General features: G+C 37.5%; 3 protein-coding genes and 1 pseudogene across 14 annotated transcripts; 1 reads left to right on the top strand and 3 right to left on the bottom strand.

The window, feature by feature from the left end:
• Positions 1-3,755: 3,755 nt before the first annotated feature.
• Positions 3,756-9,420, bottom strand: LOC122015007. Of its 11 annotated transcripts, none has more exons than XM_042571605.1 (11): positions 9,207-9,414; positions 7,404-8,757; positions 6,906-7,302; positions 6,569-6,824; positions 6,080-6,160; positions 5,780-5,860; positions 5,479-5,559; positions 5,178-5,258; positions 4,905-4,979; positions 4,423-4,503; positions 3,756-4,057 (listed from the first exon to the last, which is right to left on the bottom strand). In XM_042571605.1, the coding sequence occupies exons 2-11, from the start codon at positions 8,723-8,725 to the stop codon at positions 3,894-3,896; spliced, it is 2,619 nt and encodes an 872-aa protein (XP_042427539.1). In that variant the 5' UTR covers positions 8,726-8,757; positions 9,207-9,414; the 3' UTR covers positions 3,756-3,893. The 11 variants fall into 11 exon arrangements, 7 of the variants coding, with proteins under 7 accessions (XP_042427539.1, XP_042427546.1, XP_042427540.1 ...); XR_006120805.1 differs by having other exon boundaries at positions 3,948-4,057; positions 4,845-4,979; positions 9,207-9,411; XR_006120804.1 differs by having other exon boundaries at positions 3,948-4,057; positions 4,849-4,979; positions 9,207-9,411.
• Positions 9,421-17,348: 7,928 nt separating this feature from the next.
• Positions 17,349-17,922, bottom strand: LOC122013923 (phosphoinositide phospholipase C 2-like). Its single transcript, XM_042570137.1, has 2 exons — positions 17,737-17,922; positions 17,349-17,489 (listed from the first exon to the last, which is right to left on the bottom strand). The coding sequence occupies exons 1-2, from the start codon at positions 17,920-17,922 to the stop codon at positions 17,349-17,351; spliced, it is 327 nt and encodes a 108-aa protein (XP_042426071.1).
• Positions 17,923-20,030: 2,108 nt separating this feature from the next.
• Positions 20,031-23,191, bottom strand: LOC122017723 (protein YIPF5 homolog). 2 transcript variants are annotated; one of them, XM_042575401.1, is made up of 2 exons: positions 22,290-23,191; positions 20,031-20,219 (listed from the first exon to the last, which is right to left on the bottom strand). In XM_042575401.1, exon 1 carries the CDS (start codon positions 23,074-23,076, stop codon positions 22,303-22,305), a length of 774 nt encoding a protein of 257 aa, XP_042431335.1. In that variant the 5' UTR covers positions 23,077-23,191; the 3' UTR covers positions 20,031-20,219; positions 22,290-22,302. The 2 variants fall into 2 exon arrangements, with proteins under 2 accessions (XP_042431335.1, XP_042431334.1); XM_042575400.1 differs by having other exon boundaries at positions 20,031-20,216.
• Positions 23,192-26,492: 3,301 nt separating this feature from the next.
• On the top strand, positions 26,493-26,666 carry LOC122018176 (annotated as a pseudogene).
• The last annotated feature ends 745 nt before the right edge of the window (positions 26,667-27,411 follow it).

Below are 27,411 nucleotides of genomic sequence, written 5' to 3'. Positions count from 1 at the left end.
CGATGTTTTCGATACTCATTTCGGATGAGTTTGCTTCAACTTCGGCTTCTTGATGACTTGCTATCAGTGCAAGTTCAGCGTAGGCTTCAATATCTAATTTGGATGGCAACAATTTGTCTCACGTCACCTTAAGGTTCTTGTGCTTCATTCGTGTTGGCTTTGTTCTTGTCATTCTCCTTCATTTTTGGGCAGTTATCCTGGATATGTCCTTCTTCATCACAGTTGTAGCATTTAGCCTGCAACTCATTAAACTTATTAGATCTAAAATTTTTTGAACTTCCTAATGTTATGACCAAAAGAATTTAGATATATCCACAATTGTATGATATTGTCCACTATAGGTCTAAACCTTCATAGTTTCATTTTTGGGCTCTACACATAAGGCATTATACCAATAGAGATATCTTTTCATTATAAGTCCATGATTCTTTTTATGTGTTTTCAATGTGAGACTTTGTTTGCAACCATTGCAACCCAACAATCCTCCCATCAAACGAAAAACTAACCCCTCAAGCCTATCCGCTTAATGTCATTTGATCCCTGATCTACCAGGATTTTCCTACCCCTCCAACTGACTTACTAGGACTTTCTTGTCTAGCCGTAACTAGGACTTCTCTATATGGTGTCTGGTCATCTTAATCCAGATATGGGAGCCTCCACTTCCTTCGTTCAAGGTCAATATTATACCCACATGGTTTGATTAGACCATGACTCTTGTGCACAGTTGACGATTAGTACTTCTGGCAGTTTGGGCTCTGATACCAATTGTTATGACTAAAATAATTTAAAAATCTCCATAATGGTATGATATTATCTACTTTAAGCCTAAACTCTCATGGTTTTAATTTTTGGCTCTACACAAAAGGTCTCATATCAATAGAGATATCTTTCCTTTATAAGTCCATGATCCTTTTTATATATTTTTAATGTGGGACTTTATTTGCGACCATTGCAACCCAACACCTTACCATATATGTTTCTTGATCTGAGTCAAGTGAGAAGTCTGATTCTTACTTGAACTTCTCAGCTTTGAAAGCTAGATTCTGAGTTGACTCCTTTTTATTTCTTAGACTTGCACATCGAGTTTCGTGTAATTCTATAGTTGAAAACAAAAATTCTAAGGTACTAACCTCAAGATTCTTAGAAATGTAGAATGAATCTACTATAGATCTCTAGTCTGGGGTTCTTGGGAAAGTATTGAGAGAGTGTATCGGAGAGAGTCACAATTTGTTACTATCTCTCCAAGGTTAGTGATTTGATGATCAGTTCTTTGAGTCTGGCATGTAGCTGAGCAACTGTTTCCCTTTCTTTAAAGTAGAGGTTGCTGACTTGATTTGGAGTAGATCTCTTCTTGCTAGTTTTGTCTCTGAGGTTCTTTTGTGCAACTCTAGGAACTTCTCTCGGAGTTCTTTGGCTAACTCTTAGGCTCCGATTGTGTTAACTTCTTAGTGAAGCAAAACGCTGAGCAAATGAAACTTTACTTTGTCATTGGCCATGAGTCCACTTGCTCCTTCTTGGCCTAGTAGTGTTCTTCCTTTTCAACTCCATGCTGATCTATAGGTGTTGCAAAATCATACTTGATAGTTAATAAAATATCAAAGTTAGTTTTAAAGAATACCTTTATTTTTATTTTTCAATTTGCGAAGTTCCCCTCAAACTTTGGTGGATGAATGTTCGCTCTGACCATTTGTGCTTTAAACTGTGATTAATCCTTCTAAATAGTCCTTACTCTGATACCAATTATAGGTCCTGGTGTGACCGGTAAGAAGAGATGAATTGTCCTGAAAATAGCTTCCAACACTTTCTTTTGCTTTCTGAATTTAGCAAAGACAATATAGATTAGTTGAACAAAAATAAGTTAACATTAAAGAAAAGAAGAGGCAGAATTTACTTGGTTACAACTAAAAAGGTTGTTAGTCCAATACTTTGAAAGCTCTACTAATCTCCTTTTAGCAGAATAGCCTCTTACAACAATTAAGTACAAAAAGAATAGGAAAATAGTAAACAGTAGAGTCGAGTGTTGTGTTAAATGAAGATGATCAGAGCTCACCTTATCTACTCACAATGGCTACGTAACAGTCTGATGATAGAACTTTATCCTCGCCGGGGTGCCTGGACCGGTCCGGGTGCCTGGAGTGCTGTGACGTGGACTCGAACATTATCCGTAGCAACATGTCTTCGACAAGGTGCCCCTGTTGTGCCAGGGTGGTCTGGGCACCTGGACCCTGTTCAGGCGCCTAGATAAGTCAACTTCATTTAACTTGTCTGGCTTCTGCTCCGGTCGCTTGAATGATTATCCAACCATCCAGAGTTGAGCTCACCCGAATCCAACTCCGGTTCTCTCCTCGTGCAAGCTTTCGTTTCGGCTTTCGTCCCTCAGAAGCGCTATGCACATCCTTCTCGTCCACTGGTGTACTCTTCTGTAGCATCTTGTCCCTCAGATGTATTGAGCCTGTCGACTCGCTTCTCATGTCATCCTTCTCGTTAGCTGCGTCTTTTGCTTGACTTCCTATGTTCCTAAATTTCTACACACTTAGACACAAGGATTAAATACAACAGGATATAACTTAACCCGGTTGATCACATCAAAACTTTTCGAGGTACTTACATCAACAGAAGTTCATAATGCAACATCTTCAGTTAGGTTTTGCTCCAAGTCAAATTCCTCCTTATTCTAGTGATGATGGTCACGATGAAAATAATGATGATGATGATGTGAACCCTTTATTTTTGTATTCTTATTAGTACTATTAATTTGTTTCAAACAAGGTTGGTGAGGCCAAGGAAGTTGGTGGAAATTGGAAATTCATATAAGAAGTAAGCCATTACATATTTAATTTTGTGTTTGTTTATATAATTTTCTTTCTGGTTAAGAATGATACTTTTGTTTGTTTATTTTCGGATGCAGGAAAAGAAGAAGACGAAGTATGGAAGGAAAAGAAGTGTATGTCGAGAAAAAAAATATGACGATGATCTTTTTTTTTTTTTTTGGTTTATCTTTCCCTCATTTTGAGATGATTTGTTATGGGATATTTTGGATATGATGACTTGTTGAACTGGAAATGTTAGATTGAAATTTGTATGAATTTGAGATTATTTAAGTTTGTTTTGGTTGTTTCATATCTTTGTTAAAATTGAATTTTTGTGTGGTATGCATATGATGACTTGAGAAAATTATTATGTTGTATGTCTATATATTGTAATGTATGAATTGGAACAGTGTATCTGTAGATTTGAAATAAACAAGTTTGTTTGTATTATTATTTGTATACATGAAAGAATGTATAAATGAAAGGTTTTTGGAAAAAAATTGAGTTTTATAATAAATTTAGTGATAAAAAATTTTCATTACAGAATTATCATAAATTTAACATTGTGTCGTAAATCTATGATGAAAATTGATTTTTATCGTGACATATCTGTGTCGAAAGTCATTTTCGTCATAGATTTACAATGAAAATAATTTTCATCATAAATTTATAATGAAAATCATTTTCGATACAAATTTGCTACGAATCTATTTCGTCGTAGATTTACGATGAAATTCAATTCATCATAAATTAGCAACAAAAATGTATTTTTCGTCATAAATTTACGTTTGAGACAAATTTCGATGTGAATTGTGTGACAAATGTTTGTTTTCGTCGTAAAACTATAACAAATTTTATGATGAAAAATAATTTGTTACAAAATTTACGACGAATTTATATTAATGCATCGTAGAATTTGACGACGACTTATTCGCAATGAAAAACTTTTACTCACAAAATTCATCTCAAATTTTTAATAAAATTTATCATAAAATTCATCACAAATGACCTTCCATTTTTTTTTCTGAAGCGGAATATATCTTCAGAAGTATCTCCATGATACGAAGATCAAAGTTCAGACAATCAACAAACAGAGGCTAAGCCAATCAACGGTTTTTCTTTTTCTATTTTTTTTCCCCAAAGGAAGCTGAAGGAAGTTGAATGTAGAAGTAGAAACACACATCTGCACCGTGATTGACAGAAGCTTCCGTCATGGTACCAAGGATCCAGATATAAATGTGAACCAGCTGCAGAATTTTGAGGATTAATCAAATATAAATATCTAGCAACCTCATTATTACTGAAACTACTGTATAAATCAATTCCAAGAGGAAGGTTATGAGAATTTTTATTTTTATATGGAGTGGCTTAATGATGAAGGGGAGTTTTGATGCAATAGTAAATTTGCTATTACATGATTTTGAAATCACCAGATTGAGTCATGGAAATAACTTCTTGTACTACAGATAAGACAATGTATAATAAATTCAATATGATCCGATCCTTACTTGGACTTCGTATTGATAGGAGTTTCATACATCAAACTGTCCTTTATAGATTGGCCATTGGTTGAAAGCTGACATACTAGTCCTTTTAAACTGCTCAGACGTACCTGATGCTACACTCTTAGGTTGAGGAATATACCAACTTGTATCATCTTCATTTCCACCATGATTTCCAGGTAAGGGAACTCCTGGAGGAAAGGAAAGAAAACAAAATCAATTCTTAGTGCTCAGGATAACTCGCAAGGAGAAAAGGTCCTATAATAGAGAATTCAGCATCAATTGTCTAAGCAGTGTGTTACCATTGGATGAAAGCCAATAAATTCCAAAATCTAAAACTCCCGAAATATTATAGCAAGATGGGAAACCAATGTAAACTGAACAATATCTGGCCATAACATATTATTTATGACTTTCCATATCCAGTACCAGTATTTTGTAGTTCCAAGCTAAAACCATATTTTCTAAGATGAAGTATTTAACTTCATTGATTGACAACATGCATTAAAAAAAATGGCCATCAATTAGTTACTTATCATGGAATATTAACACGCCGTCACTCTACACGCTGGGTGTGAAAGTAGAAACGCACGCATAGTCGCTGTCATTTCAGAAGTTTCATTCATGATGCTAAGGATCCAATCTTCCGAATATAAATGTGAACCAGCTGCAGAATTTTGAGGATTAGTCAAATATAAAAGTTTAGCAATTTTATTATTAGTGTAACTACTATTGTATAAGTCAGTTCCTGGAGGAAAGGAATGAAAATTGTTTTGTATGGATTGGCTTGATCCAATCACATTGCTTTCCTTCTGTGCTGGAGCCATAGGTACAATACTAGTCCTTTTAAAATGCACAAACGTACCTGATGTTGCACTTTGAGGTTGAGGTTTATACAAACATGTATCCACTTCATTTCCACTATGATTTCCAGGTAAGGGAACTCCTGGAGGAAAGGAAAGGAAAGAAAACAAAATCAATCCTTAGTGCTCGGGATAACTTGCACGGAGAAAAGGTCCTAAAATAGAGAATTCAGTGTCCATTGTCTAAGCAGTGTGTTGTTTTATATGAATTGGCTTGATGACCCAATTCCATTGCTTTCCTGTTGTGGTGGAGCCATAAGTAGAGAGAGACAAAACTAGTCCTTTCAAACTGCACACATATACCAGATGGTGAGCCTTGACTTTGAGGATTAGACAAACATGTATCCACTTCATTTCCACTATGATTTCCAGGTAAGGGAACTCCTGGAGGAAAGGAAAGGAAAGAAAACAAAATCAATCCTTAATGCTCGGGATAACTCGCAAGGAGAAAAGGTCCTAAAATAGAGAATTCAGTGTCCATTGTCTAAGCAGTGTGTTGTTTTATATGGATTGGCTTGATGACCCAATTCCATTGCTTTCCTGTTGTGGTGGAGCCATAAGTAGAGAGAGACAAAACTAGTCCTTTCAAACTGCACACATATACCAGATGGTGAGCCTTGACTTTGAGGATTAGACAAACATGTATCCACTTCATTTCCACTATGATTTCCAGGTAAGGGAACTCCTGGAGGAAAGGAAAGGAAAGAAAACAAAATCAATCCTTAATGCTCGGGATAACTCGCAAGGAGAAAGGTCCTAAAATAGAGAATTCAGTGTCCATTGTCTAAGCAGTGTGTTGTTTTATATGGATTGGCTTGATGACCCAATTCCATTGCTTTCCTGTTGTGGTGGAGCCATAAGTAGAGAGATACAAAACTAGTCCTTTTAAACTGCACAAATATACCTGATGCTGAACCTTGACTTTGAGGATCAGACAAACATGTATCGACTTCATTTCCACTATAATTTCCAGGAAAGGAAACTCCTGGAGAAAAGGAAAGAAAAGAAAACAAAATCAATCCTTAGTGCTCAGGATAACTCGTAAGGAAAAAAGGTTAGGATAATAGAGAATTCAGTGTCAATTGTGTAAGTAGTGTGTTACCATTGGATGAAAGCCAATAAATTCAAAAATCTGAGAACTCCCTAAATATTGTAGCAAGATGGGAAACAAATGTAAACTGAATAAATTCTGGCCATAACATATTATTTATGACTCTCCATATCCACTACCAGCATGTTGTAGTTCTAAGTTAAAACCATATTTTCTAAGATGAAGAAACAGATAAAAAGATAATTGAATAGAATTTAATTTCATTGATTGACAATCTGTATTAAAAGGTCTTTCCTACTTTATAAGGATATCTTATTCTGATTGATAGTACGAATTCCTTACCTTCACTAACATCTTCATCTACATCAACATTGACAAGCATATCCTTCTTTGCTCCACTTACTTCGCCAACTTCCTTTTCAGTTATCAATTCTTCATCTTCATCTTCATCTTCATCTTCATAGGACAACACTTCAGGATTAATGCCCTCAAATGTTTTTGTTCGAGCTTGTTGGGTTTTTGATTTAAAATTTTGAATGACAAGAAACAAATCATTCAGCTTCTTTTGATACAAGCTGCTGCTTTTCTTTAGGTAAACCTAAAAAAACAGACAGATAAGTGGCATTAAATATATTCATTTCCTGTGCTATAAATATTAAATAACAAAATAAATAATAACTTGCTCATATGCATTCCAAGTTTGTCCACTTCCACAAGAGCTACAAGTCAAATTTAATAGGCGAATCGCCATCCTTTGCAGCTCAGGACAATGCTTTCCATATGAATCCCACCACTTAGCTGGATCTTTTGTATGTCTCACCATCATTGCAGCCTCACTTTGTAAAAATCCTGAACCTAGTTGAAAATAATTAAGTTGACTTGTTATCTTTGCCTGATTTTCTTTCGTCGAATCATCATTGGTTAACATAGTTATTAACCAATCAATATGATCATTTGGATTCTCGAAAGTGCGATCAGGACGGTACAATTGAGGGTTCAAAAAATAACTTGCTGAATATAGTGGGTGAAGTAGTGGATTCCATCTCTCTTTAATTATTTTACAAATGGTCTCAAACCTGTATAAAATAAAAGGCAACAACACAAAATGTAAGTAGTCAAAAACAATTAAATGGAATAAATAAAAAGGTAATTATAGATTCAAGACAAGAGAGTGTACCCTTTCGTATTATTCAATGATAGAATTCTATTTTTTGCACATTTTGTCTCTTCATATATGAATCCCATGGTTGGTTTCTCATCAGAATCTATCTTCAAAATTACTTCAATGATAGGAAGAGCAAAGTTCAAACAATCAACTATGTCATTCCAAAATCCATGATCCTGAACTATTTGTTGTACTTCTTCGGACTTCAACATCCGCATTGAACACATTGTAATAAGTGCATCTTTAATATCAAAAAGATATAACAAAGTCAAATATGCAGTAGCAGATGGAGTAGTAGTTGGTCCAATGAAATCCTTGCCTTTAGTGAAATTCCTTAACGTCGAAATAATTTCGATTCTTGAATAAATGAATGTAGTAATCTTTTTACCTTTAGCAATAGTTATCCCATGATGTGACAAGTTTTTCTCAAAATCTTCTAAAATTTCATCTAACAGTCGGATGACACAAGGGCTCCAAACTATTTTTTTTCTCTTTTCTATCAACATCTTCGCAGCAACCTTATAATTTCCAGTATTGTTAGTCATCACTTGAACAACATTCTCTTCTCCAACCTTTTCAAGTATTTCCTCCAATACCTCAAAAATATTTTCAGTTGTTTCTGAAAAGCCAGATGTATCAATAGATTTCATAAAAATAGTACCCGCTGGATTATTCACCAAAAAATTACAGTAAAACTTTCCCTTCATATCTGTCCATTCATCACATATTATTGAGCAACCTGTCTTCTTCCACTCATATCTGTACTCCTCGAGTATATCAATTGTATTTTTCATTTCTTTTTCTAGAGAAGAATTTTCAAGCTCATGGTAGGAAGGAGGTATAAATTCTGAACCACATTTTCCAACAAATTCAAACATTTTTGCAAATTCTGGATTTTTTGCACAACTAAAGGGAATGCCACTTGTGCGAAAAAATCTAACAATTTGTTGACAAGCTTCATCCCTTAATTTCTTTTTAGAATTCAGAGTGTTACCAATTGTTTTATTCGAGATCGATTCTTTGACCATCTTTCCCTTCTTATGTGGATCACTTTCTATCATTCCCTCCTCTTCCTCATTCCTCATTATCCTTTTTGAAGATTTCTTTAGCTGGGTTAAAACTTCAGCCATTTCCATCTTGACTTCAACGGGTACACTCTTGCATGCTTCCACATCTTTCCTAGTACAAGCTAGGTGTTGTTTGAAGCGATAAACACCACAGGATATTATTTTGTTGCAGAAGCTACATATGATTTTTCTTGGATTATTATCAACTTCCATTCCATACTTCCAAGCAATATCTGATCTGTTTGATGCATTTTTTCTATTTTGCATGTTAGAACTCTACCATCTGTGGATTTCGGATCCTAGAAGAAGAAAAACTCTTAAGCAACCATTGAACAATAAACTAAATCATTATGAAACTCAGGATATAACAAAAAAATTAACATCTTCCAAGATGATCCATCACGAGTTCACAACAAGATCAAGAAACTAGACGCCACCAGTCCAATCCACTAACAAGCAGGAGATGAGACATATACTTGGTTAGAAGTACTTAATGCTATGCTAATCTATTAAACTCGAAGTCAAACTTTAGTCGTCCTAATTGTGAGCGGCTGAACTTGACTTACATTTTAGATGCGCAAACACGATTTAAAGAATATGACAGGAACACGTATTTTGAGAAATAATAGAAAATGTACTGAGCATGTAAAACTGAAACTGAAACAACTATGATCGAATGTTGTAGAAGAGGAGACGAAACTTGGACGGATTCGAAATTTTTCAAAGGGTTTAGAGAAGGAAGGCTTACCTTCGTGGAGTACGAATCGACGTCCAGTAACCGTCGACCGCCAAAAGGACAGAGCGATAGCAGTGAGAAGTAGCTCGGACGGCTGAGGAGTCAGTTAGGGGAGAATCAGGAGAAAAGTGACTGTTTGGGGATTTCTTTGTTTGTGCTGTTGGCCTTCTCCCGGTCGTTGACTATAAATACAGCACCGCAACGCTTCGTCTCTCTCTCGTCCACGAACCTTCGCTGCTTACCTTCGAGTCGGTCTAAGAATCGAGCCGATCCAACGATTCGGATCGCGACTCGGCGCGATCCTATCCAAACTGGCGTCCCAGCTCGCGATCCAGCTGAGTGAACGGTATCGTACCAGAAACAATGAAATGATTACGGAAGCATTTTATTTTGTATGAAACGAAAAGACGAGTTGTAGGTTTTTGTGTCTAATATTTTTATGAAAAATATTTACTTTATTTTACTAACATTTTCATATTTTAGATTTAGAGAAGTTGATATAGATCTTAATTTATTTATTTTTTCACCTTTAGAGATTTTTTATAGTTTTAAATTTTTTATGAAGAGGGAATTTTTCAGGAAAGTTCGCATTCAAACCTGCTAGAAAATTTTATTGATAATTAATTTTTTTGAAAAATATATATCTAAAAAAATCAAATAAAGTTAAGCAGAATATAAAAATGCATACCTAATTTGAGATTATTCAAATGACGTATTTATTTTTTATTTTATCCCTCTCGTTAGTTATTACGGTACTACATTAAGAAAAAAACAATTTAATACTAAATTTCAAATAACAATACTACTGTGCTACTATATAAATCTTAAAATCAATATTACTGTAATACTATATTTTAAAAATCAACATTACAATAATATTATTTTTTAAATATTGCATAGTGGTGTTAATTTTTAATGTTGTACTAAATTAGTATTATTCTTTGAATATAATATTGTTCCCTCCGGTAATATTTGAAGTATGTGGTATTGTCACATTAACAATAAAATCAATCGCTAATGGTAAAAAATATTTAAAAATTAGGGACTGGCTTTGCTATCTTATTAATTTGTGAAAAATCCTTTATTTTTTATTTGTTCATTCATCACATGCTATTGACCATTATGTTTTCTTTCTTCCGCTGTATTTGTACTCTGCATATCAATTTTATTTTTCGTTGTTTTCTACAGAAGAATTTCCAAGCTCCCATTTTAATTTTTTTTACCATACTCCAATTTAAATCGATCCCAAAATAAAGATAGATTAGAAGTTTCAGGCATTAATTTTTCATTTCACTCTAATTTGTGACATAATTAATATTCAAAATAAAGTTTTATCATTAACGAATTAAATTTTTTATTGTAAATTAGTGGAGCAAAGATATTACATCCCTAAAATTTTTCATTTTTATATGACGTATTTTAAAATCGGTCAAACAACAATGACGGATTTTAATAGCTAATAATAAAATAAATAAATAAAAAGAAAAAATAGCAACCGAATATCTTGCTCTGTCATTAATTTTTAACTAAAAATTGCAATCGATCTTTAATCGAATTTTATTTCGATCACAAATTTTATTTGAGAAAAAATAAGATGGAAAATTAATAATCAAAATTTCTAATAAGTTATGATTTTTATTATAGAAATCAGTAAAATGGATAGATAATGATAAAAAAAATTTTAAAAAAAAACTAAAAATTTCAATCTATCTTAATTTCCTAAGTGTGTAAAAAATTAGGAGCACAGAAAATCGAACGAAAGATGCAGCTAGTAAGAAGGATGACATGGGAGAAAGTCGACGGACTCGGTGTATCCGAGGTACGAGGTACTGCGGAAGAGTATGTGGGCAGACGGGAAGGAGGCACGCGACGATGGACGAGAAACCAGAGCAGAAGTTTGCTCGAAGGCCGAAAAATGGATTCGGGTGACTCCTATTCGGGATGGTCGAAATTACACAAGCGAGCAAAGTCGGAGTAGAAGACTCGGACCAATACGAGCGAAACCAGAGTGGAAGGCTGAGATAAAAAGTCAACAGAATGTTGACATTCCGAATCTAGGCGCCCGAACCTGGTCCGGGCGCTCGGAACCCTTCAGGGCGCTCAGAGCAGGATTTTATCTGAAACGCAACGACATTCCGTTGCGACGGGGATAAAAGTTTATCCCCCTAAGAGCTTGGAACCCTTCCAGACGCTCCGATTAGGGCTATAAACACAACCCTGGTCCCAGAAGCTAAAACAGAACACTTGTAATCATTTCTTTTTCGATTTAGCTTTATAATTGAGTGCTTCAACTGATGTAAGAGGCTTCTCTGCCTACGCCTGAAGGAGAATTTGATTAGTACTTCAGAATCTTGGATTAACAACCTTTCCGATTGTAACCAAGTAAAAATCGTAGCCTCTTCCTTTCTTTAATTAGTCTCTTATTTTTTTATGCAAGTGTTAGATTTATTAAAGCTGTAAAAGTTTGAGAAATGTTTTTTAATTTTTATTGTGCAAGTTATTCACCCCCCTCTATTCGATCGCCAAAGGAATCAACAAGTGATATCAGAGCCCAACAGCTTCAAGAGGACTAACCGCCGATGAAGCACACGAGATGGTCGGACCAAGCATCTACCCACCAAAGTTCGAGGGGGAATTCGTGAGCTGAAAAAAAAAGGATGGAGGTATTCTTTAAACAGATTTTGATTTACTTTTAATAATGAAATTTAGTTTTGTAGCACATGAGGGTAAAGAAGAATACTAATAGATGAAGGAGCAGACCGACTTCGTGGCAAACGGCAACGCAGAGTTCTATTTGCTAAGCTTCTTATCGTCATAAGAAATCAACCGGATCGAAGCCTACGAGTCAACAAAGGAGTTCTAAGAGAAATTTCTGGAACTACACGAATGGATCTCAGAGGTGAAATTCGTGAGACAAGATCTACTTAGGAAGCACATTGAAGAAGAGGCAAGACATGCTCTTATGTCTCAAAGAGAGCAACTGGGTTTTCTTCTGGCGATATCTCATAGTTTCCTTGTTTCTCTCCATTTTGGTGGTTTTCATGTTTCTCTAGTCTTTGGATCTTCATTTTCTTTGTGCTACAACAGTGTCTCTCTAGGTGTGGGCGCTGGTGTGCACCAATACTGACAATTCTTGGAAGGATGGTGTATATTTGTCTCCGGTTCTTCGTTTCATAGTGGTGACTTTCTTGTTGTTGGTGAGCCTTCGTCTCTGATGATCGTCGGAGTTTTCTCTCGACTCGGAAGGGAGACACCGGCTTACACATAAGCCAAAATTGGAAGTTGCAATCAAAATTTGTAGGTGTTTAAAGTAAGATTGCGTAAGGTATTAAATAAGTTGGACTTTCTGGATTCAAAATATTCTCCCATTAATCCCCTGTGCCAAAATGGCAAGGAAGAAGTTAGCTACTGCTATCAGGATGCAAGATCAAGTGGCAAATCGTCAGTTCATCTCAGAACCAATACTAAAGAGGTAAATCATAATAACTAAGTGACAAATAAAGGGGTGAAATACGGATTTCAGGAATTTACACCACACTAGCCTTAAGGTTTGACCCCCTAGATCTCATCTAACAAACCAATAACCACTTATTAACTCAATTAAGCCCATGGGAGAGAATCAAGCAACATCTCAAAGTGGTCCTGACTTGATGTTGTGATCCAAGATGTTGGGAAATCAATCAAAGTCCCATATTGAAAAGATTTGGTAAAAATCATGAGTTTAAAAAGATGAAAGATATCTTCATTGGCATAAGGTCTTTTGGATAGAGCTCAAGAGTAAAGTCATGAGGGTATAGACCCAAAGGGGATAATATCATGTCATTATGGAGATATGCGAACATCCTTCGATCTCAACAAATGGTATTAGAGCCATGGTTCAGACCAGATGTCATGTGGGGTGACCTTGAACTAAGTTGAGGTAGGTCCGGAGTAGGTCAGGTTGATTGGATACTCGCGGGGATGGTCTAAAGCATATCAGGATGACCAAATGCTTGCGAGGAGGTCCGGAGCAAGTCAGGGAGACCGGATGCCCACGGGGAGACCTGGAGTAGGTCAGGGTGATCAAATGATCGCGGGAAAGGCCTGGAGCAAGGGCAGAGTGACTAGATACTCGTATGGAGACCTGAAATAAGTCAAGAGTGATCGAACATTGATACTCATGGGGAGGCCTTGAGTAGACCAGGGTGATTGGATGCTCCCGGGGGAGGCTCGGAATGGGTCAGAGTAATTGGATGCTCGCATGGAGGCCCGGAGTGGGTCAGAGTAATTGGATGCTTATAAGAAGGTCCGGAGGCACAATGTTGGGATTCAATTAATGTCCCGCATTAAAAATATTTGGAAAAGATCATGGGTTTAAAAGGATGTAAGATGTCTCCATTGACATAATGTCTTTTGGGTAGAGTCCAAGAGCAAAATCATGAGGGTCTAGGCTAAAAGTGAACAATATCATATCATTATGGATATATGCGAACATCATTTGGGCACAACAATGGTATCAGAGCCATTGTCCAGATCAAATGCTATGCGGGCCAGCCTTGAACGAAGTTGTAGAGAGGCCCGGAGCGGGTCAGGTTGGCCGGATGCTCGTGGGGAAGCTTGGATCGGGTCAAGGTGACCGAATGTTCACAAGAAGATCTGGAGTGAGTCAGGGTGATAGGATACTCGTGGGGAGGCCCGGAGCGGGTCAGGATGACTGGATGCTCGTGGGGAAGTCGGGAGTAAGTCATGGTGACTGGATGCTTGCGGGGAACCCTGAAGCAGGTCAACAGTGACTGAACACGGATGCTTATGAGGAGCCCGGAGTAGGTCAGGGAGACCAGATGCTTGCGGGAAAAGTTCAGAGCAGGTCAAAGGTGACTGGATGCTCGCGGGGAGTTCCAGAGCAGGTCAGGGTGACCAGATGCTTGCGGGGAGACCCAGAGCAGGGTCAGAGTGATTGGATGCTCGCAGGGAGGTCCAAAATATATCAAGAGTGATCGAATACTCGTGGGAAGGTCCGGACTATAAGAGTAATGGTGATCCTTCATTTAAGAGTGATCGAATGCTTGCATGCGTTACACATTATGGCGAATTAAGTTAGTGGGGCACGTGTCATCTCTCGAGGAAAGGGAATTTATGATGGAAATGACAGGAAAATCATGGAAGGGGGCATGCGAACAGGAGTGCCTTACCTTGTGAAGACTAGGCCTCGGAGACTCAAAATTCCATGCGGCTGCCTCGGGAAACAAAGAAAAAGGCGGTGATAAGGGGCGCTTCAAATTCGGCACCTTCATGCCTCCTCGAGATCAGGGTAAGATTTAAATTTGACTAAAGCCTTATGTATTACACCTCGTGATTGTAGGTGCATTAAGCTAAGTCCTCAAGTGTGATCCCTTCAAGTCACAGAGGTTGTTCGTCTGGATCATTGGCTGGTCAGGTCCCCATATTTCCTCCTGGTCAGACCTCCAGATCCACTCCTGGTCAGGTCTCCATATCTTTTCCTGGTCAGGTCTCCAAATCTCTTCCTGATCAGACTTCCAAATCCACTCTTGATCATGTCTCCAGATCTCTTCCTAGTCAGGTCTCCAGATCTCTTCTTGGTCAAATCTCCAGATCCACTCATGGTCAAGTCCCCAGATCTCCTCTTGGTCAGACCTCCAGATCCACTCCTGGTCAGGTTCCCAGATCTCCTCCTGGTCAGACATCCAGATCCACTCTTGGTCAGGTCTCCAGATCTCTTCCTGGTCAGACCACCAGATCCACTCTTGGTCAGGAATCCGGATCCTTTCCTGGTCAGGATTCCAGACTCTCGCCCCAGTGCGAGTTATAAGTGAGCAGGCTCTCATGCCTTCAGACTCTCGCCCCAGCGCGAGTTATAAATGAGTATACTCTCACACCTCCAGACTCTCGCCCTTGCCCGAGTTATAAGTGAGCTTGCTCTCATGACCAATGACCTCCCAGTTGGGATTCCAGACTCTCACCCTAGCGCGAGTTATAAGTGTGCTTGCTCTCATGACCAATGACCTCCTGATCGGGATTCCAGACTCTCGCCCCAGTGCAAGTTATAAGTGAGTATGCTCTCATGCCTCCCGATCCTTGCCCCTGCGCAAGTTATAAGGAAGCCTGATCTCACGACCAATAATCCCGCAGGCAGGGCTTCAAACTCTCGCCCCCGCATCACACTACCACGCTTCATAACTCACAGGTCAGCCTTTTGCACTCTTAAGTCCCGGGCAAGTTATCAGCCAACAAAAGAAATGCAGAAAAAAGGGGAAAAGAAACAGAGACCAAAGCCCAACCAAATTTTCATTTATTTAATGAAGTATAGGGAACACGTCTCAAAATCTCATTTCACAACTAAGGATATCTAAGTAATCAGGAGTCCGCGACAGGGTCAGTAGTTGGTCGACATCTCGAGCAAAGGTATTCTGCGTGATCTGCTTGCCCCGAGTTGGATCGCTCCTAAACCAGCTCAGCCTTTGTAAGTTGAACAATGCTACGCTACTAGGCAATAATTTCACCTTTGAGCCAGTTCTCTTTTTGAAGAAGGGCTATGGAAGCAGCATGTTTCTCTTTTTGATAGATCAGGAGTTGAGCATGGCTTTCCAGATCCACATAAGCTTTCTGCTTCAACGCTACTTCAGCTCGGGTCCAAGACTTGGCGGCTAACCAGAGTTCCTCAATATCTTGGCGGAGAGAAGACTGAAGATCTCTATTTTGCGTCATCTCAACTAAAGTTGTATCCTTGTAGACGAGTAGCTAAGTCATGTGGGCTAGTTGTTGGCATAAAGAGGGCACCTCATCAGAATTAGGGGTGGATTCGATGGTCAAAAGAAGTCAACAAGAAAACTACAATGATACAGGGGGACTCAGCCCTTTTAAAGAGGAAGGCGGGAAGAGGCGGATTTAAGGCGTTTATGGGGCTTTTATCACAAGGATGATTGGGTAATTAATTAGGTTGCATATCCGAGGAATGGGGAAAAGAGGCAGCATTTAAGAACTGAATGGTGGAGCAAGTAAACTGGAACTTGAGTTTAGTTAGTCGGACTTGAGCCTTCTTCGACTAGACTTGGGGGGAGGCTTGTGATACGGTGCGTGATGGTAGGGTCCGATAGGGGACGTGATAGTCAGAAGTCAGGGGGACGTGGCAGTCAGAAGTCAATGAGGGATATGATAATCAACAGGCATGAAAGAAAGAAGCAAGACCGAGGAGCGACATTAGTAACCTGATTCCCAGTCGGGTTCTCATAGATCGGAGCCCCAGGTTAGGGACACCTGGGTAGGTAGTCGGGGGAATACTTGGCCGGGATCTGACTGGTCGGACTTTCGCGACATAATTATACCGGAACCGGGTGCACTTAGCAAGCTAACTCCTGGGCAGTCAACTCCCGGTCGACTCTTGGATGATCTCTCCATAGCTCCCGACCCCTACAGTTTTGGCCAGATGGTATTCCCGACTGATCATCTCGAGCTGCTCTATTCATACCCGGTCAGGACAAGAGACACTACAGGACAATAAGATCAGGGAATCGTAACCGCTTGTCAGAGAATAATTGCTAAGTGTTAGGGAATATTTTAGTGGTCTGCAGTCACTTGCAAATGGAACTTTGCTTCAGTCTACGGAAGGATGTCATGTGTCCTCCATCTCCCGACAAGTCCTGACACCCGACATTCTCTGACATCAGTCAGGCTCTAGAAGGTACACACTATTATTTAAAAAGAGGAGGTCATCTCCCTTTCGCAAGTACGCTCTCTCTCACATTCGCAATTGTCTTCTACTTTCTTTCTTCTTCGTACACTATTCTTCTAGGGAAAAAATATCTGACTTGAGCGCTGGAGGACATGCTCCGGAGACTTTTTTCCTGATTTCTGGTCTCTAATGCCCGTGTGCTCGCCTTAGTGTGCGCAGAGCTCAGGTACGGTCGGCTTAAGTATCATCGCCCGTCAGCATCACATGGGAGCCCCTTTTCAGAAGAATATACGAGAAAGGTACATCAATCGCCCCCCCTGTCAGCATCCGCACCAACTCACCAAGACTTCATCCGACTCAAATTTCAGACGGAATCAACAACAATCCTATATGTTTATTTATACTGAGAGTAGTGAATCAAGTAATATGCACCCTACATGAACCACATCAATACCATTACGTGTTCTATTTGGCCATAGATCAAGCTAAATGACTCTGACTCCATTTTGCAATGGCTGTATGATCGGTTCATCACTGCAAATGCTACAGAGTTGGTTGCCGGTTATATAGGAGTTGTGGCCTGTGAAGATGTAGTGAGCTATTGGAGCAGTCCTATCTTTGTAAACCTGTAGCAAATAAAGTTTAAGTTTTTGATGAAGTTTTTCTAAGTTTGGAGAAGAAGATGAGGAGCAAACTGGGTGCAATGTGCATACTCCATGCGGACGATGAGCGGTATTGTCATCCGAGAAGAGAGAGAGGTGGGAATCCAGCGAGAAGCCTTTCGGGGAATTCATTTCCTTGACGCCGTCGATGATGACCTGTGCGGCCTCCAGGGCCGTGCTAGTAGGTTCCAGCACGGCCCTCCCCTTGCACCTTTGCCAGGAACTCAGGCAGCTTGTGGACCCCCATCACCCCGCCGTCATCATTGGCGTACTCCTCTAACTCCTTCCTGATCACTTGCAGCGGCTCGACTGATGCCGTCTTGAACCAGAGCCGGAAGAAGAAGCACACCTTGTAATCATTCCACGTTGATTGGCGATATCGGCACCGGAAGCACATGCCATATTGAATGAAGAATACTTTATCAAGTGTTGTGAACAACAGAGAATTAAAAGTCAATTAATATGTGGACAAACACGATGCTTGTTGGTGAAGTGTGGGATTATTTATAGCGATAGAGATGATTGATCATGAAAATGAAGTAATATTCTTGTTGCTGGAATTGAGGATGATGCAATGCTTTGCTGCTTTTGGGGTGGAGATATATGAATAGAATGCCTTAGGCTTACCCTGCCTTGGCAACGAGGACTTGTCACCTTCCGTTCATGAAATTAAGTTATCTAAATGTTGGTCATGCATGATTAAGTTGGGCATGATTCAAAGCATGTGTATTATAGAAACCATGTAGTTTAATGTGGTGTAATGCATATGGTGTGAACATGTAATAATTTTGCACAAAATTTAACCAAATAATGGCACAGATCATCCTGTTGTTGAATGAAGTATCAGCTTGATTATCATTTTTAACCGTGGATTTTGGGAGTTACTTATTAGAGAGTTTAAGGTGGCGTTTGATTTGGGCTGTAGAAATAGGAATCAGAATAGGTTTGATAGTAGACTGATATAGAAATGGGTATCATTACTTCAATATAGTGTTTAGTTAGTTTGATATTCTGGACTTGAAAAAATTGAAATTCCAAGAATACACTCGAAGACCACAATCCGTCCACATCCTCCTCTATCTAAAATACCCTCTCATCTCTTAAAAATATTTTCTCCATTCACATCCTCCTCTACTATTTTGGCGTTGAGAAGCTTCATAAGATTACCAATGCCACAACCTTAATAGCCACCGGAACCGCACCTAGCTACTCTGGTTTCATCAACGCCACCGAATTCAAAGGGGACAAAGTGGGGTTCACCGCCATTGACAACGACAACAGCACCATTGATGTCACGTTTGTTAGATCCGTGAAGGAACATTTCCGTTATTCAGTTGAGTAACATCTTGTTGTCGCCACGACAGAGCTAAAAAAATCAGCCTAAACGATCAAATCTCGGCCAAATTACATATGACCTTGAAGACCACCATCAACATGGTGAATATATGGACGAATCTAATTGATTGAAAGTTGAAAGAACACTACTTTTAGAATAAAATATCAAATATGAGGGGAGAGGTAGGTTTCATCCATTCCCAAAATTTGAAATTCATTTAAAAATTTCATTCTCATTCCCATTAATCAAATACCGTAAAAAAGGAATCATTCTAATTCTCCATTTTCATATCCCTAAATCAAACGCCACCTAAGTATTATAGGCCTAAGTAATAGTAAGTGAATTAAATTCAGAAGAATTATTATTAATGTGTAGGGCTCAAAACAGTATAACAACAATGTTTATAGGGATTTAATCTATCATTACTAATCCCAAACAAAATTATTCTCATAACCTCCAAGTCAAGATTTAAAAAAAAAAGAATTCAAAACCTGGTTATCATTCGAAGAGTTCATGTAGAATTAAAAAAAAAACTGATTACCACTCTACTTCTATCCCTATCTAAGATGAGCAAAGCCAAAGAGCAAAAGCAACAAACGAGCAATATTTGATATGCTCTCTATTTGAATAATGGACCACTGCTTAAACATAACAGAATGATATACATATAATAAAAGGTGATTCGCTCGTCCCAACGTATCCATCAACCCGTCTCTAGGCCAACATGGAAGAGGTAAATCACGGATGTCTACTAGCCATTAGTACAAATGACAAAATATAAGAGGAGGCATACTCAGACACGCCGAATTTTAACCCTAAGACCTTATATGATAACACACACCACCCCGAGGGAACTTTATATCCTACTACACTTGGAGAAATATGTTTTGATAGAAAAGTAATCTTTCTTTATATCCTACTTTATGGAGGTGCCTTTCATCTCTGGACTTTATAATCGAACCATATTTAATAAAGTTGACTTCACATACAGAGGTCCATGGAACGCATGAATGCAGAAAACAAAACATAACATAAGCATCTACTCATTTTTAAGGAAATAAAGTCGTAAGGGGTTAAAAATATAAGACAAAGATGTAACCACTTAGTGGCCCAATGCTTTCTCCAAATTTTAATAAAAACAAAACAAAAGTGAGTTAAAAGTTATGTGATATCATCTACCTGCTGAAGATTGATTCACCATCAGGATAATACATGTCTCCAAAATTTTCTAAAATTATCTAAAGAAAAATTTACTTGACTACAGGAACACTAGATAGAAAGGATGTTGGGTCACTTCAGCTTCTTCATCCAAGAACAAAAGAAATGGCACCATCGAGAGAGCTAATCGGATCAATCTGCTAAACAAAGTTGCAGGGATCAAATTATGAATCATGACACTGGTGTAAACAAAGATGAATCAAATTATTTAGTTGTAACGAAGACATGAATGTAAATAAAGTTAGAGAGTCACAGAATACAATATCAAGCTAGATCAACCTATATATACATACACTGTGCACTTCGTTTCTGCAATAGCGCTGCGCGACTGAGTATACAAGAGGAAAAGATATGTGAGCAAATTAGTAGATGCTAATCAGCTACAACAGGGGCATAAACTCCCACAAACAGATGGCCAACAGGTATGATCGACCATCACACAGACTAATGAAAAAACTACCACCTTATATATCCCTTCTCTGTATCCACTGAGTCCTTACAGATAAAACAACGAGTTGCTTTTATCTGCAATTAGTTGTTCTCTCATCAACGAATCACCAATTTTTGTAATTTCTAGATAACATTCCTTTAAAAAGATGTAAAAAAATGAAACAACAGTAACAGTAAATTTTATGTCCCAAGTATTTATGGATGGTATAAGTATTTTGTCACACAATTGGCTTTGTGTACGATCATAGCATTACTAGTGAACTGATTTAGACTTTGAATTTCTCTCTTCTCCTTCTACTTCCCATGCCTTCAAATGTAATTGATTTAAAAAACAGATGAAATCATAGCATTACTAGTGAACTGATTTAGACTTTGAATTTCTCTCTTCTCCTTCTCCTTCCCATGCCTTCAAATGTAATTGATTTAAAAAACAGATGAAAAGTGTAGAGAAATAGTCCAACAGCCATGAGACGCATACAAATTGCTAGCCAGACTACTTCAAGTCAGCAACTTTATGCCACTAGGCCCACTACAATATTTAATGCATTCTTGATGTTCATCCCAATAGTTGAGCCAACATTTTGGTAGATACAATTTCAAAGTAGGAGATAATAAGAAAGATAAAAGGCATTTCTCCACGTAATGCAGCAGCCTAACCTCTCTTTTACAACTGAAATTCCATTTGCATTTTTCCAAAGAGGCGTTATTAGAAACTAGATTACTAGAATGGATTTTCTCCCAAACTAAGAAAATCATGATGAGATCAAGGTGATTGTCTTATAGTATCCAATTCATATTAGTTGCACAAAGATGTATACAAGAAATTCCTCCATCTCCAATGAAGAAAAACTATCCCTACCACAGAAAAACATGACATAAAAGTGAAACAGAAATTCGTCCATCTTTTATATTTAATTATCTTTAAAAATAAAAATACCAATTTTAATATCAAGCTTTTAGTTAATAAAATTTTATAGTTATTTTTCATATTTTTTAATTTAAATTATCGGGCCCGTAAACCAAGGCTGACACAAGCATGGTGCTCACATGCCCGTCCGGGCAAGGCAAACTAGCTTTTTGAGCTGTGCTCAGCACAAGCACAACCTGTCTGAAGCTGGTGTTGAGCATGGGATGGAAAAAAATCAGGCTGAATGGGTCTGTGTAGTGTCTGGCTCTTTAACACCCCTACTACAACACCAAATGCTTTAGTTACACATCCCTCATTCTTGCAGGCCTAATACTCAGTACCAATCATGAGCACTATTGATCAATATGCTTTTCAGCAAGTAACAAAGTATTATGAACTTGCATCTAGTACACCATAGATGGACAAGTGAAATGAGCTAATATGGTCCAAGTTAGAGAACCAATTATATGATTTGAGATGAGACAGTATCTGATTCATTTACTTCTATTCATGTCATAAATGAACAATCTGAAGAACCAATCAGAATGTTCATTCTCATTCCATCATGACTGAGCAATAAAAACTGCCTATTATGAAAAAAAAAGGGGACCATTTTGATATCGACAGTAAGGTATTCCTCCTCCTAGCATTAGAGATGTAAATAATGTGCTAACATTCCAGTTCCAGACCCATCCGTTACGATACAAATTCATAATCATCATATCAAATTAATTAACCATAACAAGCAATGTTAAAAGTTTTTACAATCCAATTAGAAACTAACATATAAATAAACAACAAGAATAGAAAAATAAAATGAAACAAGAAGAACAATGAATTTGTGAATTCTTACCGTTCACCAACAATCAGAATACAATGAGCAGAGAGAAAAGCATGTAGACCAGCCAGCAAGCGTAGGCTATGAGACTCCTGTGCCCATCCCCTCCTGACGCCAGCTCCACAAGAAGCCCCGTACAAACCCTCGTTGACCACAGCACAAACACCGCTGCAATCGCGAAGATCGCAGGGCCATCATGAGTCACAAAGAGAGACATGGCCGAGAGGATCACCATCGGCAGCATGCCGTATCCAACCAAGCTCAAACATCGGTAGAGATCCAAGTTCCCATTCCTCCCTTCGAGCATATTGAAGACCACGTAGAGGAAGGCCGCTGCGACGGTTACCCACCCCAAGATGATCCCAAAGTGGAATTTCCCCGCGAGAAGCTGGAACAGGCCGAACGCCATGAGGAAGATGAACGGGCCGGCGAGATCAGCATCCTCGTGGAGATCGGGCTTCAAACGGATAGGGTTCAGGATCGAAACGGTCTTGCGCCAGATTTGGCGGGTGTTGATGCCGAGCTCCTCGAGGAGCGGCGGCTCGTCTTCGAAAGAGCCGGAGGAGGAGATGGATCCGCCGCCAGAAGCAGATGCCGCGAAGACTGAGGCAGAGAAGGAGGACGAGGCCTGGGCGGCGCCGACGTCGAAGGACACGAAGGGGATGTTAGGGTTGGAGGGGGCAGGGATGTCGGGGCGCGGCGGTTTGAAGGCCGGACCGGACTGGTGGATCCGAGGGCGGACGTTAAGATTTCCGTCGGAGGAGGGGAATACCACCTGCGGGACGGGGAACTCCTTGGCCATGGCTTCACGTGGAAGGAGGCGGCAGCGCGATGGCTCGCGAGTCGGCCGTATGTTCCCGTGTCGAACTGAGTCGTGACTCGTCACTCGGAAGCAGTAAAGTCTTTTTTTTAAGTCAAATGGCATTTCTACTCATTTTATCAAGGGGATATTTAAATAAACCAAAATTCTCAAAACAACGGGAATATTTTGTACGAAATTTTTCAGCTTTTATCTAACAACGTACTTTAATTTTACATATTATCAAACGACCAAATCACGTAGGTCTTTCTATTCTCTATTTCATAATACCTCCCCTTTTACTTTTCACTATTTATCTGAAAGAAATTTCAAACCATTTTATTTTTTTCCCACAAAAAAATCTAATTTTTTCGTTCTCCATCCAAGAGTTCACTTTTAGTACATAATCTAGTTCAAATAAGCAGATATTACCAATCAAGATATTTTCATCTGTAATATCTGTAATATGATGCAAATTAAGATAAAAAATAAACTAGTTAAATATATGAGTTACAATAACTAAAAATCGTCATTGATATCAGATAATATTTTTTTTCATCAATCAATCCTAACTGGTTGTATATATTTTTTTCAATATATAACAATTGAAAAGACATGATGACTTATCTATGTGTAACGTATATATTGATAATTTAAACATCTATCTTTTATTATTAAAAGATGTAAAATAGAAAAGAAATATAACACATATATCCTAGTACTAAATAGCATCTGTTTTTTTAATACAAAATGCATAGTAATACTGAAAATTGGTAAGCGATCATCAATCATTTATAGAAGTTCATCTATTTTGATTCTTAAACACTTTTTCTATCCTCAAAAAGATGATTAAAAAATAAATAAAATAAGATAATCTTTTATAATCCTCATGAAATTCAAGATTCAATTAGACAAGAATACTAAAGCATTTTGAATTCATCAAATTTAATGCAACTATCTTAAAAAGAAATTACTGTGCTACCATCTAACTAAGTATGAGATTAGATCATAACCATCTTATTCCTTTTCACATTTGAATAGTGCGATGGCGATGTAGAGTGGCGTCAAGGTGGTGGGGTTGCCGAGGAGGGTCAATTATTACATCTCCAACTAATTCAACCACTGCTCATAGTCAATCTCAATAATAAAGGGAATTGCGAGTATGAGAAAGATGATGTCAATGATCCATACAATCTTTCCGATGCTATGAAGGAGCTTCTTAGTCACTGTGGCAACCTCGGCAACAACGATCCTACCTCACACGATGATCGCAAACTTTGAGACGGAGCTCAATGTGCAAGAGAGTAAGTCATCGGCCCGTCCCAATAGCGAACTCTTCGATGGAGAGGAAGGATTCTTCGATAGAGATGAAAGAGGAGATTAGTTTGTTTTGGAGGAAAAAATAGTTCGGAGTGTTTTTTTTAAAGGGATATTATAAGAAAGCGAATGAGAAGAAATATGTGATATGTATAGTTATTTGGTAAAACGCTCGAAAATTTTTGTAATGTTTTTTGTTTTGAGATTTTACGTTTTTATAGAAAAACAATTGAAAATTGAAGGCAAAAATTTCGTCTATCAATTATTTGACTTCATCATGGAATATTAACATAGTATAGTCTAAGCCATCATCAGCCATCGTATGATGGAACGAATGTGTGTTCCAATTGGATAAAAGCTAATAAATTCCAAAATCTGAGAACTCCCGAAATATTATCTCAATATGAGAACCAAATGTAAACTGAACAAATTCTGGCCAAAATATATTATTTATGATTTTCCGTATTCACTGCCGGCGTGTCGCCGGGGAAACCATATCCTCCTTTGCTCCACTTAATTCGCCAACTTCCTTTGCAGTTATCAATTCATTATCTGAGGACGTCTGCATTAATGCCCCAAAATCTTTTAGTTCTGGCTTGTCGGTTCTTGATTTAAAATTTTGAATGAGGGGAAACAAATCATTCGGCTTCTTTGTATACAAGCGGCTTCTTTTCTTCGGGTAAATCTAAAAAAAAACAGACAAGTGACATTAAACATGTTTATTTCCTGTGCTATCGAAATTAAATGACAAATAAATGAAAATGCATTCTGACTTTGTCTACTTCCACAAGAGTTACAAGTCAAATTCAATAGGCGAATCGTCAACCTTTGCAGCTCAGGACAATGCTTTTCATATGAATCCCTCCACTTAGCTGGATCATTTGTATTTCTCATCATGATTGCAGCCTTGCTTCCAAATAATCCCTGAGCTTTTGAAAAATCAATAACTTGACCTTCTATCTTTTTCAGATTTTCTGCATTCGTGCTTGGATCAGCATTGATCCGATGAAAATATTGCAATAAGTGGGTCTTTCATATCAATAAGAGATAGCAAAGTCAAATATGCAATAGCAGATTGAGTAGCTTTTGGTCTGCACAAATCTTTGCCTCCCGTGAACATCCTTAACATCAATGTAACTTTAGTACTCCTTTATCAATAATTATCCGATGATGTGACAAGTCCTCAAAGACTTCCAAAATTCACTCTAACAATTGGACGACACAACGACTCAGCATCTATATTCTGTTTCTCTTTTCTTTCAACATCTCCACAGCAACAATACAATTTGCATAACATTCTCCTCTCCAACCTCGTTAACTGTTCTATCCAACAACACCTCAACGACTCCATAAAGTTATGTTTCTCTTTTCTATCAACATCTCCACAGCAACTTTACAATTTGCATCATTGTTAGTTATCAGTTGAATAACATTCTCCTCTTCAACCTTGTTAACTATTTTATCCAACACCTAAAAAAGTTTTTCAGTCATTCAAAAAAATTAGATATATCAATAGATCTCAAAAACATATTACCCACTGGACTATTTATGAAAAACTTCCAGATAGATCTCCCCTCACATTTGTCCATTCATCACATATTAAGCAATCTATTTTCTTCCACTCATATTTGTACTTCTCAATAATAATAATTGTATTTTTCTTTTTCTATTTTTCTAAAAAAGAATTTTCAAAAATTTACCCAAATTAAGACTGGATCCTTAAATACAAATTGAGATTTGAGAATACATTTGACCGCTAAACATGTATTAGGGAGCTAAACAAGACCCTACTCGAATGAAGATTTCCATGTTCATCCAAAATTACTAAATTGAATCTCACGATAAAATTATTATCTTACTATTTTATTAAGAATCTAATCCTTTACTAATTAATTTTGATGAAACCTAAAATAAAATTATATTAATGTCCTTTTTTCTTTATATACTGAAAATAATTTTAAGAGTTATTAGAAATTTTCTCTAGTTGTTTTTTAATAAAAAATATGTATTGTCATGATTCTTTTTAGTTTCACATCTTAGATTGATAACATTATGAACAAAAAAGTTTCTATAAATATTTTGGGTCGATGACGTTACAAGATATATTTTCTTGGCCTTTTGACTAAGATCAAGTATAGTATCGTTCTTATCAATTTAATATCTGATATAAAAAATAAATTATTTTTCATAAGAGAGAATTTGTTATAATAATTTCTGCTAGAGTTTTCAAAAATCATCCTTGTGTTATATTACTACATAAGACTGATGTATCCTTACCGAGTCTAATTTATGGCCGACTAATTTTGTTTAAAGGTGAGTTTAGTGCATACTTTGTGCAAACAATCCGTACAAAATGGACGGACTGATCGGTTTTTAAAAATTAGTTAATCAACTCGATTTTTTTTTTAAAAAAACAACAAAGTAAATTTATTATATGATTTAAATTATAAAAAAAATACTTATAAGGGTAATCCGGTGCACGAAGCTCTCATCATACGGGGTCCCAAAAAATGATCTATTGTACGCAGCTTTACCCTACTTTTTACAAGAGACCGTTTCCAGGATTCGAACTCGTGATCTTTTGATGACATGGTAATAATTTTACCATTACGTCAAGGCTCTCCTTCGCACATTTTTAATCCGTTCATATATAGAAAAAAAGGAGAACTAGAGAAAAAGAGATTGGCCAATATTAACATACGTTAGTGTTAATAAGTACAAGGTGAAGAGAAATTATTTAAGCATTTTAGTTATTAATCCAGGTGATATTAATTATAATCATCTTTATTAACATTAACTATTTGATAATTAGTAACTATTAACTCTAGAATGATGAGTTGACTACGGTAGGATAGATATTGTTATAATAGGAGGTTAAATCTCGACGAAATTAAAAAAAATATCCTTTCTACAATGATGAATTATAACTTCTCAATTTACTTTCTTATACATAATCATCGAGAAGAGATAATAGTTATCTAGCCTCCACATATTGACATAGATAATTCATACAGAATATTG

This window comes from Zingiber officinale, chromosome 8B (genome assembly GCF_018446385.1).
Source record: "Zingiber officinale cultivar Zhangliang chromosome 8B, Zo_v1.1, whole genome shotgun sequence".
Taxonomy (NCBI): domain Eukaryota; kingdom Viridiplantae; phylum Streptophyta; class Magnoliopsida; order Zingiberales; family Zingiberaceae; genus Zingiber; species Zingiber officinale.
Note: the sequence above shows the minus strand (reverse complement) of the source record. Positions and strands in the feature narration are given on the sequence as shown.